Source organism: Dama dama, chromosome 20 (genome assembly GCF_033118175.1).
Source record: "Dama dama isolate Ldn47 chromosome 20, ASM3311817v1, whole genome shotgun sequence".
Lineage (NCBI taxonomy): Eukaryota > Metazoa > Chordata > Mammalia > Artiodactyla > Cervidae > Dama > Dama dama.
The window spans coordinates 10793934-10814614 of record NC_083700.1 but is presented as its reverse complement, the minus strand read 5'-3'; the positions used below and the strand labels follow the sequence as shown (position 1 = coordinate 10814614).

The 20681-nt window shown below is 40.2% G+C and overlaps 1 protein-coding gene across 5 annotated transcripts in view; it reads right to left on the bottom strand.

The window, feature by feature from the left end:
- Positions 1-5393: 5393 nt before the first annotated feature.
- The window catches only part of CD84 (CD84 molecule), a 51851-nt gene continuing 36563 nt past the window's right edge, over positions 5394-20681 (bottom strand). For 3 of the 5 annotated variants that reach the window (XM_061120385.1, XM_061120387.1, XM_061120388.1), the window contains one exon: positions 5394-18254. In XM_061120385.1, coding sequence (XP_060976368.1) covers positions 18189-18254 — 66 coding nt within the window. In that variant the 3' untranslated portion in view covers positions 5394-18188. Of the gene's footprint in view, positions 18255-19893; positions 19957-20681 lie in introns of all 5 variants that reach the window. The other 2 variants (XM_061120383.1, XM_061120384.1) reach the window with 1 other exon arrangement.

Below are 20681 nucleotides of genomic sequence, written 5' to 3'. Positions count from 1 at the left end.
TAAGAGTTCTTTATGTATTTTATTTTATTTTTTTAAGAGCTCTTTATGTATTTTAGATCTTAATCACTTACCAGATATATGATCTGTAAATATTTTCTTCCATTTTGGAGTTGTGTTACTTAATAGTATCTTTATTTTACTTATTTATTTTTAATTGAAGGAAAATTGCTTTATAATACTGTGTTGGCCTTGGCCACACATCAACATGAGTCAGTCACAGGTATACATGTGTCTTCTCTCTCTAACTTCCCTCCCACCTCCCGCCTCTTCCCACCCTCTAGGTTGTTACAGAGCCCCGGTTTTAGTTCCTTGAGTCAAATAGCAAATTCCCATCAGTTATATATTTTACAAATAGTGTATATGCTTCCATGCTGTAGTATCATTTGATGTATGAAAGTTTTTAGTTCAAATGAAAATTGATTTATCTATCTTTTTTTCCTTTTGTTGCCTATACTTTTGGTGTCATATTCAAGAAATCATTGCCAAATCCAACATTATGAAGGCTTTCCCCTCTGTTTTCTTCTAAGAGTTTTATATTCTTAGCTTTGATATTTATCTCTTTGATACATTTGTGTTGACTATTGTATATTGTTTAAGGCAAGATTCACCTTCATTCTTTTGCATATGGATATCTAGCTTTCCCAGCACCATTTGTTGAAAAGACTGTTCTTCCCCTATTGCATGTTCTTGGCAGCCTTGTTAAAAATCATTTGTCCATATATTTGAGGGTTTGATCTGGTCTATCTGTTTTATTCCACAGGTCTCTACGTCTATCGTATGCCCCTGCCACACTATTTTGATTATTGTAGCTTTGTAGTAAGTTTTGAAATCAGAAAGTGTGAGTCCTTCAGCTTTGTTCTTTTTCAAGATTGTTTGGTCATTCAGGATTAAATTTATTCAAATACATTTTTTTGAATCTATCAAGATGATTATTTCTTTTCTCTCCTTTAATATGTATTAACAAAACGCTGCAATAAAATATTTCTCTAACAAAATATATTCAAAATCTTGAAAGAGAGAAATCTGCAACCTAGAATACTCTTACTTAATAAGATTATCACTTAGAATAGGAGAAGAAATAAAGAATTTCTAAGACAAACAAAAACTAAAACAATACTTCTAAGAGAAGTATTTAAAGGTCATCTCGGAATAGAAAAGAATCAAGAAGGAATAGGAAGGAAGAAATTGAAAAGTAAATCACTTAAATTAACCAGTATACAGATCAAAAAGAGGAAAAACTATTTGTGAAAGCAATGATAAACACAAGGAATGGCAAAAGAATAAACTTGAAGATATAAAAGGGAACATCAAAATTATAAAAGGTGGGGAAGAAGAATAACAAAACGCAGATTCTTTTTCTTTTTTTTTAGAATGTGCTTGAGCCTATATGACTATTAGTCTAAAGCAAGCACATATAGGAAGGGGTTAACATATTTGAGAAACAGGGCAACCACAAATAAAAAATATACAATAAATTCACAAAAAACCGAAGAGAGCACAAGCATAAAATTAAAGGAAAAATTTCAAGCCACAAAAAGAAAAGCAGAAAAAAAAAAAGAAAGGAACAAAGATGAAACAAAGAATCAACTGAGAAACAAGGTTTGAAATGACAATAAATATATATGTATCAGTGAAAGAGGAAGTGTTAGTCACTTAGTTGTGTCCAACTCTTGTGACACCATGGACTATATAGTCCACCAGGTTCCTCTTCCGTAGAATTCTCTAGGCAAGAATACTGGATTGGGTTGCTACCTTAAATGTCAAAGGACTAAATGCTCCAATCAAAAGACATAGAGTGACAGACTGGGTAAAAAATAAGAGCCTATAAAGTCCTGCCTGCAAGAGACCCACTTTAGGGCAAGGGACATATATGGATTTCAAGTGAGGAGCTGGAGAAAGATATTTCATGAGAACAGAAATGACAAGAAAGGAGAAATTGCAATACTAATACTAGACAAAACAAATGTTAAAGAAAAAGCTATGAAGAAAAATAAAGAAGGATACTACATAATTATAAAATGATCAATACAAAAAGAAGATTTTACACTCATCAATATATATGCATCTAATATAGAAGTGGGCTTCCCTCGTGGCTCAGCTGGTAAAGAATCTACCAGCAATGCGGGAGATGTAGGTTCGATCCCTGGGTCAGGAAGATACCCTGAAGAAGGGAATGGCTATCCACTCCAATATTCTTGCCCAGAGAATCCCGTGGACAGAGGAGCCTGGCAAGCTACAGTTCATAGGTTCACAAAGAGTTGGACATGACTTAGCAACTAAGCAAATACAAATGCTAACAGACATAAAGGGAGAAACTGATGGAATACAATAATAGTAGGAGACTTCAACACCCCACTCACATCAAAAGGTAGATCTTTCAGACAAGAATCAATAAGGCAACAGAGGTCCTAAATGATACAACAAAACATTTAGACTTAATTGATATTTTCAGGACACTACATCCAAAAAAAAAGCTAGAATACACATTTTTTCCAAGTTCACATGAAACGTTCTCCAGGCCTGACCTCATCTTAGAGCACAAAACTAACCTCAATCAAATTAAGGGTAGAGAAATTATTTTAAGCATCTCTGACCATAAAGGCATGAAACTAGAAATCAATCACAGGAAAAGAAATGAGAAAAAATGAATATATGAAGACTAAATAATATTTACTAAAAAAAGCAATGGGTTAATGAGGAATCCAAAAAGGTAATTAAAAATACTTTGAGACAAATGACAATGAAAGCACAACCTACAAAATTCTATGAGATGCAGCAAAAGAAATTCTTAGAGGGAAGTTCATAGTGATATGGGTTTTAATAAAACAAAAATAAACAAAAAACAAGAAAAATATCAAGTAAAAAAACCTAACCTACTACCAAAAGTAATTGGAAAAAAGAACAAGCAAAACTTAAACTTAGCAGAAGGAAGGAAATAATAAATATCAGGGGGGAAATAAATATAATAGATGTTAAAAATGAGAGAAAAAAATCAACAAAACCAAGAACTGGTTCTTTGAAAGGGTAAAAAAATACTGACAACCTCCTGGCCAGGTTCACCAAGAAGAAAAGAGAAAGAACTCAAATCTGACTGATAACCACAGAAATAAGAGAATACTATAAACAATTAATTATATATAAAAATATTTGACAACGTAGAAGAAATGGACAACTTTCTAGAAACAGCTCCGTAGAGTCGTTCAGTCGTGTTCCACTCTTTGCGACCACATGGACTGCAGCACACCAGACCTCGCTGTCCATCACCAACTCTCGGAGTTTACTCAAACTCATCTCCACTGAGTCAGTCATGCCATCCAATCATCTCATCCTCTGTCATCCCCTTCTCCTCCTGCCTTCAATCTTTCCCAGCACCAGGGTCTTTTCCATTGAGTCAGCTCTTTGCATCAGGTGGCCAAAATATTAGAGCTTCAGTTTCAGCATCAGTCCTTCCAATGAATATTCAGTACTGATTTCCTTTAGGATGGACTAAGTGGATCTCCTCGCAGTACAGGGGACTTACAAGAGTCTTCTCCAATACTGCAGTTCAAAAGCTTCCCTTCTTCGGCACTCAGCTTTCTTAATGAGTCAACTCTCACATCCATACATGACTACTGGAAAAATCATACCCTTGACTATACAGAAATTTGTTGGCAAAATAATGCCTCTGCTTTTTAATATGCTGTCTAGGTTGGTCATAGCTTTTTTCCCAAGGAGCAAGCGTGTTTTAATTTCATGGCTGCAGTCTCTATCTGAAATGATTTCGGAACCCAAGAAAACAAAGTCTGTCACTGTTTCCATTGTTCCCCCATCTATTTGCCTTGAAGTGATGGGACCGGATGCCATGTTCTTAGTTCTTTGAATGTTGACTTTTAAGCCAGCTTTTTCACTCTCCTCTTTCACTTTCATCAAGAGGCTTTTTAGTTCTTCTTCACTTTCTGCCATAAAGGTGGTGTCATCTGCATATCTGAGGTTATTTATATTTCTTCCGGCAATCTTGGTTCAAGCTTGTGCTTCATCCAGCCCAGCATTTCGTGTGGTGTACTCTGCATATAGGTTAAATAATCAGGGTGACAATATACAGCCTGGACCTACTTATTTCCCAATTTGGAACCAGTCTGTTGTTCCATGTCCAGTTCTAACTATTGCTTCTTGACCTGCATACAGATTTCTCAGGTGGTCTGGTATTCACATCTCTTGAAGAATTTTCCAGTTTTTTGTGATCCACACAGTCAATGGCTTTGGCATAGTCAATAAAGAAGAAGTAGATATTTTTCTGGAACTCTCTTGCTTTTTCTATGACTCAATGGACGTTGGCAATTTAATCTCTGGTTCCTCTGTCTTCTCTAAATCCAGCTAGATCATCTGGAAGTTCTCAGTTCATGTACTGTTGAAGTCTACGTTGGAGAATTTTGACCATCACTTTGCCAGCATGTGAGATGAGTGCGATTATGCAATAGTTTGAACATTCTTTGGCACTGCCTTTCTTTGGGATTGAAATGAAAATTGACCTTTTCCAGTCCAGTGGCTACTGCTGAGTTTTCCAAATTTGATGGCATACTGAGTGCAGCACTTTCACATCATCATCTTTTAGGATTTGAAAGAATTCAGCTGGAATTCCATCACCTCCACTAGCTTTGTTCATAGTGATGCTTCCTAAGGCCGACTTGACGTCATACTCCAAAATGTCTGGCTCTAGTTGAGTGATCATACTATCGTGGTTATCTGGGTCATTAAGATCTTTTTGTGTGTAGTTCTTCTGTGTATTCTTGACACCACTTCTTAATTTCTCCTGCTTCTGTTAGGTCCATATCATTTCTGTCCTTTATTGTGCTATCTTTGCATGAGATGTTCCCTTGGTATCTCTAATTTTCTTGAAGAGATGTCTGGTCTTTCCAGTTCTATTGTTTTCCTCTATTTCTTTGCATTGATCACTTAGGAAGGCTTTCACAATCTCTCCTTGCTATTCTTTAGAACTCTGCATCCAAATGGGTATATCTTGTCTTTTCTCCTTTGCCTTTAGCTTCTCTTATTTACTCAGCTATTTGTAAGGCCTCCTCAGACAACCATTTTGCCTTTTTTGCATTTCTTTTTCTTGGGGATGGTCTTGATCACTGCTTCTTGTGCCATGTCATCAACCTCTGTCCATAGTTCTTCAGGCACTCTGTCTATCAGATCTAATCCCTTGAATCTATTTCTCACTTCCACTGTATAATCTATAAGGAATTTATTTAGGTCATACCTGAGTGGTCTAGTGGTTTTCCCTACTTTCTTCAATTTAAGTCTGAATTTTGCAATAAGGAGTTCATGATTTGAGCCACAGTCAGCTCCCAGTATAGAAACATACACCTCTTCAAAATTGAATAAACAGTATATAATTTGAACACACTGATCACTAGATGTGAAGCAGAATCTTTAATAAAAAAAAAACTTTCTTCAAACAAAGGTTCAGGACCAGGGCGGCCTCAGAGTCAAATTCCATCTAACACACACAGAAGAACTTATATAGACATTTCTCCAAAGAAGACACACAGATGGCCAATAGGCACATGAAACTATACTTAACATTATTAATTATTAGAGAAATGCAATCAAAACTACAATAAGGTACCACCTCACACCAGTCAGAATGGCTATCATTAAAAGTCTACAAATAAAAAGTTCTGAGGAGGGTGTGGAGAAAAGGGAACCCTCCTACACTGTTGGGGGGAATGTAAGTTGGTACAGCCACTATGGAAAACAGTATGGAGGTTCCTCAGAAAGGTAAAAACAGAGTTACCATATGATTCAGCATTTCCACTCCTGGAAATATACCAAGGCAAAACTATAATTCAAAAAGACACATGTGAATACATGCACTATTCACAACAGCCAAAACGTGGAAATAACCTACATGTCCATTGACAGATGAATGGATAAAGACATGGTACATATATACAATGGAACCGTACTCAGGTATAAAAAGAATGAAATAATGCCATTTGCAGCAACATGGATGCAAGTAGAGATTATCATGCTAAATAAGTCATAAAAAGGAAGATAAATACCATGTGGTGTCGCTTACATGAGGAATCTAAAATATAGCACAAATGAAGCCATCTACAAAAACAGAAACAGACTCATAGACATAGAGAACAGACTCGTGGTTGCCAAGGGGAAGGTGAGGAGGGAGAGAGGTGGACTGGGAGTTTGGGGTTGATAGCTGCAAATTATTACATTTAGAATGGATGAACAACACGGTCCTAGAGTACAGCACAAGGAACTCTAATCACTATCCTGAGATAAACCACGATGGGAAAGAATATAAAAGCACAATGTACATGTGTGTCTAACTGAATCACTGCCATACAGCCGAGATTGGCACAACATTGTAAATCAACTATATTGCAAAAAGATTTCTTACAGATAAACCATTTCTGCATTTTGCAGAGAACATCTACTTGATTCTACTTTTTTCCCTTTAATTCCTTGCTTGGTTCAATTTAATAAAATTTAAATTAAGATTTTTAATATTTATATTTACAAGTAAGACTGATCTATATAACGAGTTAACAGATGACAGATTTTTTTCTGTAAAGGTCAAGATAGTGAGTATTTTAGACTTGGGGCTGTTGGGTCTCTGTTGCAACTACTCAACTTTGCTCTTGTAGCATGAAAGCGGTCACAGTCAATACAAAAATGAAAGAGTATTAGGAGTGTTCTAGTAAAATTTTATTAACACTGAATTTTGAATTTCATATAATTTTTGTATGCTACCAAATATTGTTATTCTTTTGAATTCTTCCAATTCCTAAAAGCTGTAAAAACTATTCTTAACCTATAAGCTATATAAAAGTACTTAATAGGCTCGATTTGTCCATAGGATTCAGTTTGCTGATTTCTGGTCCATATTTTTCTTTTCAGGGAATCATCCTGTTGTAGTTTGGAATCAAAGTTATTCTAATAGTGCTCAGTGAATTTTGAAACTTTCCAGTATTTTCTTTGCTTTAAAACAGTTAAAGTTACATAGAAATTATCCTTTCATTGATGGCGGTAGAACTGGTTCACAAGACCTAGGCTCGGTGCCTTTTGGGGTGTTAGATGACAATATCTTTTCCATCTTTTTCTCTGATTAAAGAAGTTCTGGTTATAAACTTTGAGCTTATGAACTACTGTGGATGGAAAGGTATATACCAGAGCAATTTATTGGTTCTTCCTACCACCAGATGGCACTGTCCCATTTGTGTTTTGGAAAGATCACTCTGGCTATGGTGTAGAGCAGTGGGGACCAGTCCTTTTGACACCCAGGATGGGTTTTGTGGAAGACAGCTTTTCCATAGACTGGTAGGGTTGGCAGGAGTCGGGATGAGGGTGGGATGGCTTCAGGATAATTCAAGCTCATTACATTTATTGCGCACTTTGTTTCTATTATTATTACATCATCTCCACCTCAAATCAGCAGGCATCAGGTCCTGGAGGTTGGGGACCCCTGGTGTAGAGAATGTGTTGGATCAAGGCAAGTGTGACTATAGGAGGTAAAGTGCTGTTGTCCAGGAAAGAGATGATAGTGGCTTGACTACTGTAGCTACTAGTGGATGAAAGAAGAAAAGTTGAATGGATTATAAAAACATTCAAGGAGGTAATTTAGGGATTTTCATGACCACTTCCATGTTCAACGGTTCACTATGAGGATGTGTAGGATTCAGCCTATGGTTATACTCATGGCTATGAGAAATTACAGTGAATAGATACAAAGTAAAATCAGTGATGGTACAAAGAATGATATCCAGGAGAAATCAAAATACAAGCTTTCAAAAGTCTTCCCTCTAGTGGAGTCACATGGGATGTCCTTAATTCCTCAAGTGACATGTGATGACAGCACATGTGTCATCACAATGTTTTCTGCTAGGGAAGTTTGCCTGAGCCTAGGATTCTAGGGTTTGTATCAGTAGTCTCTGTCTTCCTAGCATGTACAAAATTTCAGAATCCAAAAAGGAAAGCAGGTGTTCAGCACAAAGCAAATTGTTTGTATAAACAGTTTAAGTTCAGTGAATTGCTCTTAGGAAATGGTAGAATCTCCCTAAAACCAAGTTCCTAGACACTAGCTAAGAGTCAACCTTGTAAGTACACCTTTCAAAAGATAGTTGCCTTAAGTCTATATTGTTAAGGTTAACTATTTTCTGTGTTTTCTAATCCTTAACCATGCTTTTTGCAGAGGAAGTAAAGTCAGTATTTTTCTACTGTGTATCCATCCAAAGGTTGGAAACTTATTAAGGGAATATGACTTAGGAATAAATAGCTTTGTCGTTGAGACTTGTGCCAAAGGATAGTCACATTCCATGTAAGGTAAGGCAGTTAAAGGCTGAACAAACTGTTGCATCTTCACTAATTAATCAAGATATTATACATTGAGGACTTCCTCTGTAACTTTTGCAGGATCAGACATTGTGGATACAAATGATGAGCAAAATCAGACGTGATCTGCCTCCTGATGGAGCTTACAGTCTAGTGAGGAAAGAGAGAAACTAATCAAATAATCATGAGGAGAGATATTTAAAGACAAAATTTGAAAACTGCTGTTATAGAAAGAGATCTAGAACAATCAGAGTAAAAACAGGCATCAGACATGGTCTGAGGAGTAGAAGACTTCCCCAAGGAAGGGACATTTGAGCTGAGCCCTGAGGAATGAGTGGGCATTAAGAAAGCGAAGTTGTGTATTAGAAGCAGTGAGGGTAAGAAGTGGATGATAAAGCATTTCAGACAGAGGGAGAGGCTTAAGGCTAATGTTTAGATGAAATGAAATGAAACTTCAGAGGGTACTAGAAAAACACCACAAAAAATTTTAAAGTCTTCTCAAGATTATCTGTATCTGTTTATAGAGTTGCTACACAGGGATTCTGAAATTCTTCGGGTAGTGGTTCAATTTCAGTCCAACAAGAAAAGGATAAAGAGATTTATCTGTGGGAGCCTAAGTATATTTGCAAAGAGTTGCTCAGAGCAGAGGATGTGAAGCTTCTTTGATAAGTTATACTAAAGGATGTGGTTTCATATCTAGAAGCTTCCATTTGCTATTTCACGTATCACTTTTTAACAAGTCACTTCTCCCTCAAAATTTTGCAAAACATCCTGAGGCCCTTCACCCATAGTTCTGAGGGAGCCACACCTAGTGACCTCATTGAAAAAGGTGGCACTGTGGGTGATCCAGACAATCCTACTCTCCAGTTCCCTAGAAACAGACTCTGAAAGTGGTTTCCAGGACTTCTTTTCTACTCTTGATATATGGGTCCCAATCTGAGTTCAGTTCAACACATATTTATTAAGCTGTCCTGGGCAATGGCTTCTGTGATGAGTGCTGTTAGTGGAAAGATGAATAAGACGTACTCTCGTCCTGGAGGGTGATGGGCCCAAAACATATGACTAAGTGCCCAATTTCTCCGTTTCTAGGATGATCAAGGCAGAACTCCCTGTTCTATCTCTAACCATGTGGCTCTGCTGCACTCCAGTTTCTTGTTTCTGGTACCCTGTCTCTAGATTTTGCATCCTGTCTCAGGATCCTGGTCATGTCTCTTACATCAGACTTCATTCTTGCCATTCTCTTTCTGAATTCACCTGAGCCTAAGGTGCCTTTATGTCTACTCAGGGTCTGAGGTCTCAGCTGCACAGAGCCTTTGTCATATTGTTAATAGAGCATTTGCTGCTTTAGCTACTTACCTTATCCTTCTTTTCTTGTGAAAAACAAAGATAATGAAAGAATAGAAGCATCATCACATACTTTTTCTGTTTACTTGTTGAAATGAAGCCTGTGGTCTCATTTCTTAGGCACTTACAATGTGTAAATAATTTTATTAATAGAAATTTACAAATGCAAGTAATAAAAGATGACATGGAGAAAAGATAAGATACCCGGTTACAATCAGGGCGTCTAGCTTCTGAAATAGGTTTAGGTAGCATTTACTGCTAGTGAGCACGTGTGCTGCGCTTAGTCACTCAGTCGTGTCTGACTCTGCGACCCCATGGACAAGAATACTGGGGTGGGTTGCCATGCCCTCCTCCAGGGGATCTTCCCAACCCAGGGATCGAACCCAGGTCTCCCTTATTGAAGGTGGATTCTTTACCGTCTGAGCCACCAGGGAAGCCCCAAAGAGTGTGTTGCCCCCCCACCGGGGAATTGAATGCTGGTCTCCCGTATGACAAGTGGGGATACTCACCACTATACTAATGAGGACAGCACTAGTGAGCATAATCTTCATGTTTGTATTAATTAGTTAACTTATCTAATTTTTTTTTTAAGGATCCAAGGTTAATTAGGTACTGCAGACACAAGGAAGAGAAGAAAGTCTTCTGAGCCAAAACAACTTCTTGGCCAGCAGGGGACATAGTTGAGAAAGTGCCACAGCTGTATAATTATCACAGAATATGATAAATGTTACCTTTATGCACTTATGTACTAAATGTTATAGGAGTGTAAACAGGAAGCTATATATTTAGCTTTGGGTGGGAGGTTTTAGTGGAGAAGGAAATGGCAACACTCCTATATTCTTGCCTGGAAAATCCCATGGACAGAGAAGCCTGGCAGGCTACAGTCCATGGGGTTGCGAAGAGTTGCACATGACTGAAGTGACTTAGCATGCATGCATGGGAGGTTTTAGAAGGCTACACAAAGAGAGGATACTTGGTCTGATCCTTGAAATATGAAAGAGCCAGAGATGGAAGGGAGAAGAAAGGCATTTCAAGTGGAGGACACAGCATGGGCAAAGGCATGGGGGTGGGAAAGGATTTGATATGTTCATGGATCCATGATATTTCTGTGTGGCTGGAGCTAGAGAAGAGGCAGGGGAGGGGCCTGGAAACTCTTGATGGGTCAGATTGCTAAGGAGTGCGGTCCCACAGGAAAATGAAGTGATAAGTTCCATGTTTTACAATAGAAAGATTGCTCTTTATGTGATAGCAGCCCAGGTAATGACTGTTAAAGGAATGAGCTGAGAGCCCGGGATGGAGAGACAGAGTGTGTTTGAGAATTAGACATATTGAGGGGACATGGTTGAGAGGAGCCGTAGAAAGGAGCTGGAACTGACAGAACCTAACAGCTGATTAGATATAGCAGGGAAGTCGAGGTGACAAGAGGAAAGAAAGAAGACAAGCATAAAAAAGTTCTCTGCTTTTGGCAGCTGCTGATGGGTGGAGCAGTGAAGAACAGCAATTCAGGACACAGCCCTTGGAGTTGGAAGGCTAGGAATTGATCCCTAAGTTTTAATATTTGCTTGTCTGAATTACTTAGCCTTTCTGTGACTCAGTTTCTTAATTTGCAAAATGGAGGATGACTGCATTTTCTTTGGGGTAGATATGTTTTAATATTTCTTATGGGCTTTAAATGAGTGAATATATATAAAACATCAGGGTGGGAATAGCACATAGTAAGCACTCAATAATTGTCAGCTATTATGATTTTGGCAGGTCATTAACTAACACAGGGAAAACAGACTGAAAGCAAATTGGGGAGGCTGAGGAAAGATCTGTGAGTTCAATTTGGGGCACACTGAATTTAAGATGATTTCTGACATCCATGCAGAAATGATACATAAATAGTTGGAAATATAGGTTATAAATTAATCATTGTGATTATGTGTATTTGAAAAAATTCCTTGACAGATAATTTATGCAATTATTTGTCTACAATAAGATCTCATAATAAAAATTTCTCAGTTTCAAAGATATGACCATTTTCAGTTCCCAGAGTTGATTCATCCAAACCCAGAACCTTGTGCAAGGCTATTCAAAACTGACTGGACAAGCAGCCAGCAAGAGTGGTGATAGTAATTATCATTCAAAGAGAGAGTGGTTCTGTTTATGCATTGTTCTTAATAAATTTCTCAAAGTCTACAAGTCTCTAGAGAGTGTACTAGTCATTACTCTGCTTCCGCAAATCAGAACTTCAAGACTTTTACTAACGGTCTTTGTCAAAATGTATTTACACTTTAACCTGATTTGAGCAACCATCGAGGGCTCCCCACACTTGGACTGCAGATCATTAAAGTCTCAAGGTGTGTAGCTTGAGAAATAGTGTAATATTGAAATAGTGTAGCACAACTCCCTAATTCTGACCTCTTTTGTTTCTGTTTTTCTTGTGGCATAAATAGTGCAAACGTACACTGTATCTCTCTCATTTTGCAACAACTCATCAGAAATGCTTAACACCTGAATTCCTTGTTTTCTAGGAAACCAGATCTGCCCAAACTGCAGGCAGAGTTTTTATCCAAGTTTCTTTAGTGGGTGTTTCCCAAATGAAATTGAGTGGTTATCCAGAGAACAACAGAATTAATATGTGAACACATCTACTTGGAGCTGCAGTTTTAGTATCTCTAAAATATCATTATATGTACATATTCATTCAACAAATATTTGTGGGTCACCTATTATGTGCCAGGTGTGGGCTACACCTGAGGCAAACTGTCAGGCGTTGGCAATCCAGAGCAGGCAGCATGGTAGAGGCCAAGTATGGACTCTGCTCACTCTCATGGTAGCTTTCAGCAGGGCTCTTGGTGACAAGAAGTCCTAAGTTCCAATCCTTGCTAAGATTTTTATTCCCTTAGCTTTCATGTAAACTAGAAGAATTAATTTCCACTTTACAGCATCTAGTGTAGCAGCTGCTATACAAAGTAAGCTGTCAATTAGATATTATAGGCTCCCTGCCCTCAAGTAGCCCTTTATTTCCCTCACTATTATTCAGACATAGCCCCTGTTCTCTCACTAGTTGAGGAGACAGGTATACTATCAGGTAATTAGGATGTAGTGTGGTAAATGAAATAATAGGAGCAGATCTTGATCTAGGAGGATTAAGAATTAAAAGTTTGATATACAAAGTTGATTTAGCACAATATCAGATACATTTCCATTGCATGGATCTTTATTTTTATAACTTTGGTTTTAGCATCTTATAATGGTTTCAGGCCTATAATAACAGATAATATAATGATCCAGGGCTTTACTGTGTGTGGGCATGGAATACTTCATTTAATCCTCACATCAATCCTACACGGTAAGAGCCAGTATTATCCCAGTTTTATAGACGGGCAAACTGAGGCACAGAGAGGTTAAAATAAGAAACCAGAATTCAAACCCAGGTACTCTAGCATCAGAGCCAACATTTGTGACCACTCATTATACTTCTTCCTATTATGTCCTTAAGCTTCATTTTACAGTCAGAAGTTACATGAGAGAAAATTTTTACAAATCAGGGAAAAGCCAAATAGAAGGAAAGAAATGTAATCTTGAAGAAAATATAGTCCAGTCATTTCTGTTTTCCAGGAGGAACAAGAGAAGTGGTCTCTGTTGACATAGCCTGGACCAGCCAGGCTCTTTCCTATGCCCACTTTCCAGAAGTGGCCCAGTAAAACTCTTCTCCTGTGGGCTGTGCAGTTAGTAATATTCTATAGCTTTTAAAAAAAAACTCACTTAAAATCAGCTTCGCTCTCTTTTTCTGAGAGGCATGCAGAAAAATCTGCAGCATTTTTCCCTTTCTCTCCCGGGTAAAAAGCCCATGGTGACTTGAGAGGGAATGTCTTGTCTTACCACTGCTTTCCACTAGAGGCCTCTGCCCCTGAGATTTCCATTTCAGAGCACGCTAAAAAAGCGGGCACATCTTGGTCTGATACAAGTACCTGATACAAATACCTTATATTAACACGTATATACGGAATCTAGAAAAGGGGTGCTGATGAACCCAGCAGAGAATGGACTTCTGGGCATAGTGAGGGAAGGTGAGGGTGGGACGGATTGAGAAAGTAGCATTGACATATATACACTATCGTACGTAAAAGAGATAATTAGTGAGAAGTAGCCGTATAACAGGAGACGGCAATGGCACCCCACTCCAGTACTCTTGCCTGGAAAATCCCATGGACGGAGGAGCCTGGTAGGCTGCAGACCATGGGGTCGCGAAGAGTCGGACACGACTGAGCGACTTCACTTTCACTTTTCACTTTCATGCATTGGAGAAGGAAATGGCAACCCACTCCAGTGTTGTTGCCTGGAGAATCCCAGGGACGGGGGAGCCCGGTGGGCTGCCGTCTATGGGGTCGCACAGAGTCGGACATGACTGAGCGACTCAGCAGCAGCAGCCCTATAACACAGGGATCCCGGCTGGAGCTCTATGATGACCTGGAGGAGTGGGATGGGTAGAGGGGAGGGAGGCTTAAAAGGGAAGGGATATATATAATTATGACTGATTCGTGTTGCTGCATGGCAGAAACCTAAACAACATTGTAAAGCAATTGCCTATCAATTAAAAAGTAAAGATTCTGTTCCACTGAAAGAATACTTTGATTTTATAGACCTGTTGGTCACAATATAGCTTATGTGGAAAGATGTGAAGGGGAAAATAAGATCACATTCATATTTCAGAAGGATAATCTGAGAACTGATTGGGAATGGGGTGAATAGCTTATGCCTTCATAAATCAGAAGATTCATAGGAAAGAATCAAACACGGTGTTCCTGAGTCCCAAAAGTCACGTGAAGAATTTCTGTGCACTGGCTGCACCCCAGGTTTGTTCTCCTGGGAAGTCCTAAGGAACTCTTACTTCTAGTTCTTTCCTTTCTTCCTTCCTCCCTTCATCTTTCTTTCTTCCTTTCTTTCCCTTTCCTTCTTTCCTTTCTCCCCCAACCCCTACTTTCTGCTGGGGCACTAGAATACTAAGAACATGACTGAGTAAGCACGCCAGGGAGAGGCAGGGGCAGCAGCTACAGAATGAATATGTCCATGAGTGATCTCTCAACTCACATAAAGAAGTACATAAGTTTTAGGAAAAACATCTTATTCAGTATGACTTTGGAACGTCTCCATCCTTTAGGACTACGTCTCTTATTTCTTCTTCTATACCCTTCCCTAGGGTGACTGCCTTACACCTGGTTCATTGCTTTACTTGATGTCTTAGAAGATCTGTCTACCTCTGAAAATCTTTTCCCTCCAAATGCCCCTGTACTGGGAATAGCCTCTGATATTTCCATGCTGATATTTAGTGCTTGCTGTAATTTGATTCCACTATGCTTATTGGCTTCTATCCATCAGTACTTCCAATATATACCCTTTTTTCAAGCTAGCTGATCACTTTCAATTCTATTCAACAGAATTTATAGCTCAAAAAGCAAGGTACAAGGCACCATGTTGGCTGATGGTAGATGCAGAGATGAATGAAGCTAATACGTCTTGTGATCACCTCTTCATGATCATAAAGTCATGGGTTGCCTTTAAGTAATGAACAATACATAAGGAAACAAACAATTATCTATACTGTAGGGTAGAATGAAATGAGTTTTAGTGACAGAAAGACCATAGGGGTGGGGAAAGGAGTGCAAAAAGAACCATAGTTAATTTGACCAGGGAAAGCATCATAGATAAGGTGATATTTGAGCTGGGTATTGAAGGATGTATAAATGAACAAGGGATGGGGCCATACATTCCAGCTGAGCACTATGCCACACAGAGGCAAGGGACTGTGATCATGCATGGTGTATCTGGGGAGGTACCCAAAACACATGACACAGATCTTATTGTTTTCTTTCTCTACGCCTTCCTCACTTGGATGCCTTCTGTCTTCTTCATTCTCTGCCAAATCCCATCCACACCTTGAGGTCCAACCTCAGCTTCACTTCCTCTGTGAGGTCTCTTCTGATGTGTTAGGTCATGCCACTCCCTGTAGCATGTAGTTCAAGATTTAACTGTAGTGTTTGTGCTGTAGTTAGACCAAGTCAGACATCTTGTTCATCTTATACACTGGAGATCTTGAAGCTCCCAACACAGTGATAATGATAGTCAGGGCTAGATAAGTCTATGGACCCATTAATGGGGACTAACACCCTCATTCTGCCTAAAAGCAGTTCATTTCTGCTATTGAGACTGGGATTGTTCTTGGTGGTTTAGGATTTAGCTGGTTATGCTTGTTAATACATGAGGGAAACAATTTTTCAAATGCTTACCTGAAAGTTCCACTTAGGGGAAGAGGGAGGGTCACTAACCATAGCTTGAACTCCACCACTCTCTGGGCTAAACCTTAGTAACTTGGGTGGACACAGTTTCATGATGTATATCACCATCTCCCAAGTTCCCTCTGGAGAATGACTGCTTCCTTCAATGTGTTTTGTTTTGATGTTTGGGTTTCCCTGAAATGCCAGAAATACAGCTGAGTAGTTAGAAGAAGAACTAAAGAGCCTCTTGATGAAAGTGAAAGAGGAGAGTGAAAAAGTTGGCTTAAAGCTCAACATTCAGAAAACTAAGATCATGGCATCTGGTCCCATTACTTCATGGCAAATAGATGGGGAAACAGTGGCTGACTTTATTTTTTTGGGCTCCAAAATCACTGCAGATGGTGATTGCAGCCATGAAATTAAAAGACACTTACTCCTTGGAAGGAAAGTTATGACCAACATAGACAGCATATTAAAAAGCAGAGATATTACTTTGCCAACAAAGGTCCATCTAGTCAAGGCTATGGTTTTTCCAGTAGTCATGTATGGATGTGAGAATTGGACTATAAAGAAAGCTGAGCGCTGAAGAATTGATGCTTTTGAACTGTGGTGTTGGAGAAGACTCTTGAGAGTCCCTTGGACTGCAAGGAGATCCAACCAGTCCATCCTAAAGATCAGTCCTGAGTGTTCATTGGAAGGACTGATATTGAAGCTGAAACTCCAATACTTTGGCCACCTGATGTGAAGAGCTGACTCATTTGAAAAGACCCTGATGCTGGGAAAGATTGAAGGCAAGAGGAGAAGGGGATGACAGAAGATGAGATAGTTGGATGACATCACCAACTCAGTGGAGATGAGTTTGAGTAAACTCTGGAAGTTGGTGATGGACAGGGAGGCCTGGCATGCTGTGGCCCATGGGGTCGTGAAGAGTCAGACATGACTGAGTGACTGAACTGAACTGAGTTCCTTTTGGAGAATGGTTTTATTGGAGATGCCTTCTTTTTCATGATGAGGCAGTTTGGAGTGTATGGTGGTTGGTTTTGTAGAGAAACAGAACTATAGGAAATAGCTATAAAGGAATTGACTCATGTGATTACAGCGATTGAGAAATTCTGAGATCTGTAAGCAAGCTGAAGAGGTCTGAGTTGAAAGGCCTGAGAACCAGGAAAGCTGATGGTGGAAGTTCCAGTCCAAATTCAAGGCAGAAGACTAATGTCTCAACTCAAAGACAGTCAGGCAGTGAGAGAGAATAGATTCTCTCTTACTCTGCCTTTTTTTCTATTCAGATTTTCAATTGATTTGGTGATGCCCACCCACATGGAGGGGAGGATTAATCTGCTTTACAAGGTCTATCAGTTCAAATGCCTATCTGATCCTTCACACTCACACCCTGAATAATGTTTAATCAAGTTGACACACAAAATGAACCATTACACAGGGATACAGAAGAAAAACTTAGACAGAAAAAAATATTATGAGGTTTCTGAAGTGGAGTCAGAAGAAAAATGCCCCAGAAGTCTAGTCCCTACAGAAAGAACGTGTTCCAACACTCCATTGGAAGAGTGTGTCTGCACAGCTGAGACCAACATCTCTGACATCTTTCCATGCCACAGAGTGATATAGGGTTGGGCTGGTCCAGCCAGGTACACCCTGGACAAATGTTCCCGGGCAAAGGGACAGATAGCCTGAAATGCAGTCCACACTCTATACATCAAGCCATGCACTTGAGTGAGAGGCTTACCTGCCCAAGGTGCAGGGGGACTGGGTGAGGCCATGCACCAGGGCTTCTCCCATACATTGAGTGTGAACAGAGGCTCTTAAGTGCTGTGTCATGGCAGGTTACAGGTGTGTAAATATTGATCCTCCCCATATGGGGTTGCTGGGAAGAGTCATCCCCTCCAGTCATATACAGCCTCCAGCCATGAGCAATCTTGATTGCTTATTCCATTGTATCATAAAAATTATTTTCTCCATGTGCTACAGTGTGAAGAAGGATGTGAAGCACTGTTCCAAGGGATCTGCCTTGTTATTTGTTAGGAAGTGAGCCATCTTAGAAAGGGCATGATCCGTTTGTCTATTTCAGTACAAGTTATGCCCAGCAACAGAGTGTCTCCTTCTTTGCTTAGATGTTGGAATCTGGTGATCTGTAATCTCTGGGTAAGATCTGGGCAGAGCAAGTCTAGGTCTGGATCATCTGCCAGTATGTGTGGTTGCAGCTCAGTTTCCATGGGGAGAATTCCTTCTGGGAGCCTAGATCACAATTTCATAGCTTGAAGTCCCAAGAGGTTTGCTGTCCTTAGTGCTGGTTTTCTCCATCTGTACAAAAAGGAGAAGGGGGAAATGCTGACTTAAAGCCACTGCTCGGGAATTCCAGTCCCACAGGGAGCCTTTAGAGAGACACCTTAGATTTCCCTGGTTCTGGGGTAATCTGGGGTAGAGGGATCTTGCCCTTTGCTGAGTCCCTCACCTCTGTTCCAGTCACTCCATTAGGAAGCTCTCTTAACTTAGAAAAAACAGCATATGGGAATGTGGGTATCTGCATTGATTTTGATTACAGGCTTGAAGCGACATTCAGGCTCATGTGACCTGCCTTCCTTGTTCCTAGTTAAGTCTTCATTTCTTCTTTACCCCATTAACTTCACCTTGGCTTATATGTAGTGGTGAGTCACTTTCACTGGTGTCATATGCTGTAGTTACTTAGAATACTGCAGACAACTCTTACACTGGCTCATGGAGTCCTAGGTTTTAAATTACATACTAACCAAACTAGTAATTGCCAACCAACTTGTCTAGAGAGTTTACTATGAGATGTCTCAATCCAGGAGTCCCTGATTAATCCTTCAAACCTACTGCATCCCAGTGTATCTCCCACTCTCCTTCTAATCCTGGTGCAGATATGCTGGAGCCCTGCTTCTCACTTGCTTCTCCTTCCCCTTTCCTCCTCCTCCTCTTTCCTCACTCATTTTCTTCCTTTTCTTCTCTCTCCTTCCATCTTTGGTCCTTGAGGAAGTCAAAGTCCTTCTGTCTTATTCTCCAGGGCACTTGGTTTATCTTGACATTCAAACTGACCTGTGCATTGAGTTCCCTTATGACCTTCTTACTTGTCCAGCTTACAGATGACTCAGAGAACCAGCTTTTATTTCTTATTCATGAATTCATTTGCATTCCATTTTGACATCCTGATATTTCCTCCCACTCTTCACTTGTTATCATTATCATCCCTTTCCCCCAAGACAGCTGGGTTCAAATTTATCTTTCATGGTTATCTTCCTGCCTACTAGCTCAGCTATTAGATAGAAACACTTCCAAAATATTTGATTCACCCAGAGACCCTAAAGCTGTCCTGACTGTGGTGGAAACAGGGATTTTCAGATAGTAACAACACAAAACCAGGTTCCCCAAACTGAAAGTCCTGTCAGAGGTCAGGACTTACCTTCCCTCTTTGTATATTTGAAAGGAGGATGCTGGGGCACAGGGAACATGAGTGCCACTAGGGCACTACAAATGCTTATACCGGTGGCACACGGTGAAGGTCTGCTGAGGGGACCAGTGGGAACTGGGATTCAACCTGTGTTCTACTTGCCCATCTGTGCATCTGGTGTCGCCCTGTGTCTGCCTGGGGCATGGCAGACCTGCTTTCTAGTTTATACCCTGTGAGCTAGCAATGGCCCTGGGTGTTATTAGAGACTGGAGTTTCCACACTGCAGTTCAGAGACTTAGGTGCTCCTTCATAGAAAGGCTGGGAAAAGCAATCAAGGAAGCCAGCTTGTAAATGGCCTTGGACCTGGGAAGCAGAGCTGTGTGCATGTGTGGAAGGACACCAAGGCTCTTAGCAATTAATCCTAGGAAACACAGAGTTCCAAGGGAACCAGTTTATTCCTGTTTGGTTAGATAAGATGCCAAAGAAAAGTTGTAACAGACAGGACAACAGTGATAAAAATCAGAAAGACTTTACCTTATCAGAGTATTGCATTAGGGAGTAAATTGTGTTCACTGGCTCCTCCTTGGAGGGGAGCACCTGTAAAACATGCATCTTGCCCTGAGTGAGGGAGCCCAGGCGAATATCTTGCTACTGCCTCTGCCCATCAGCCCTCCCTGGTCCCACTTTTGCTAAGTGGTCTCCTCTCCCAGCTTTACCTTTGGTTCCATCCAGCTGTGGAGAGGATCAGGGTCAAGTTGGGGTGGGTATAGGTAGCAACTGGACAAGAACCTCAGAAGCCAAGAAGAACAGTCTGGTGGTTCAGACTGAGTCTTGCTTAGTCAGAATTTTAGCTTTCCATGGGCTCTACAAACCCAGCTGAACTATTGGTCCAAGTGCAGGGCTGGATTGACCAGGCAGACCTCAATTTCCCTTTCTCTCCTTGGAGACTTCAGGAGAGCCGGCTGGTAGAAGCACAGAGGAAGGTGATACCATGAGGAAGCCTGGTTCCGGGTGGAGGTGAGGGATGGGCAGGCAGGTAAAAGGAAGGTGGGAGGGCAGGCTGTGGGACAGAGTGAATCAGCCCATGGAGAATAAGCTGCTGCTGCAGCCAGACCAAGAAGTCGAGTTCAAGTGGAGCTCTCTCAGTTTTGTGCCCTTGAAATCCCCTTAGCAACTTGTTTACCGGTCAGTGGCCACATAAAAGCTCTCACCTCATATCAGAGGCTCCCCTGGTATGAGTCCCCTATAGAAAGTGCTTAACTCTTAGTCCTGACATCTAACCTAAAGCCAGGCATGAGGTCTCAAGTCCAGGAGGCTGCCAG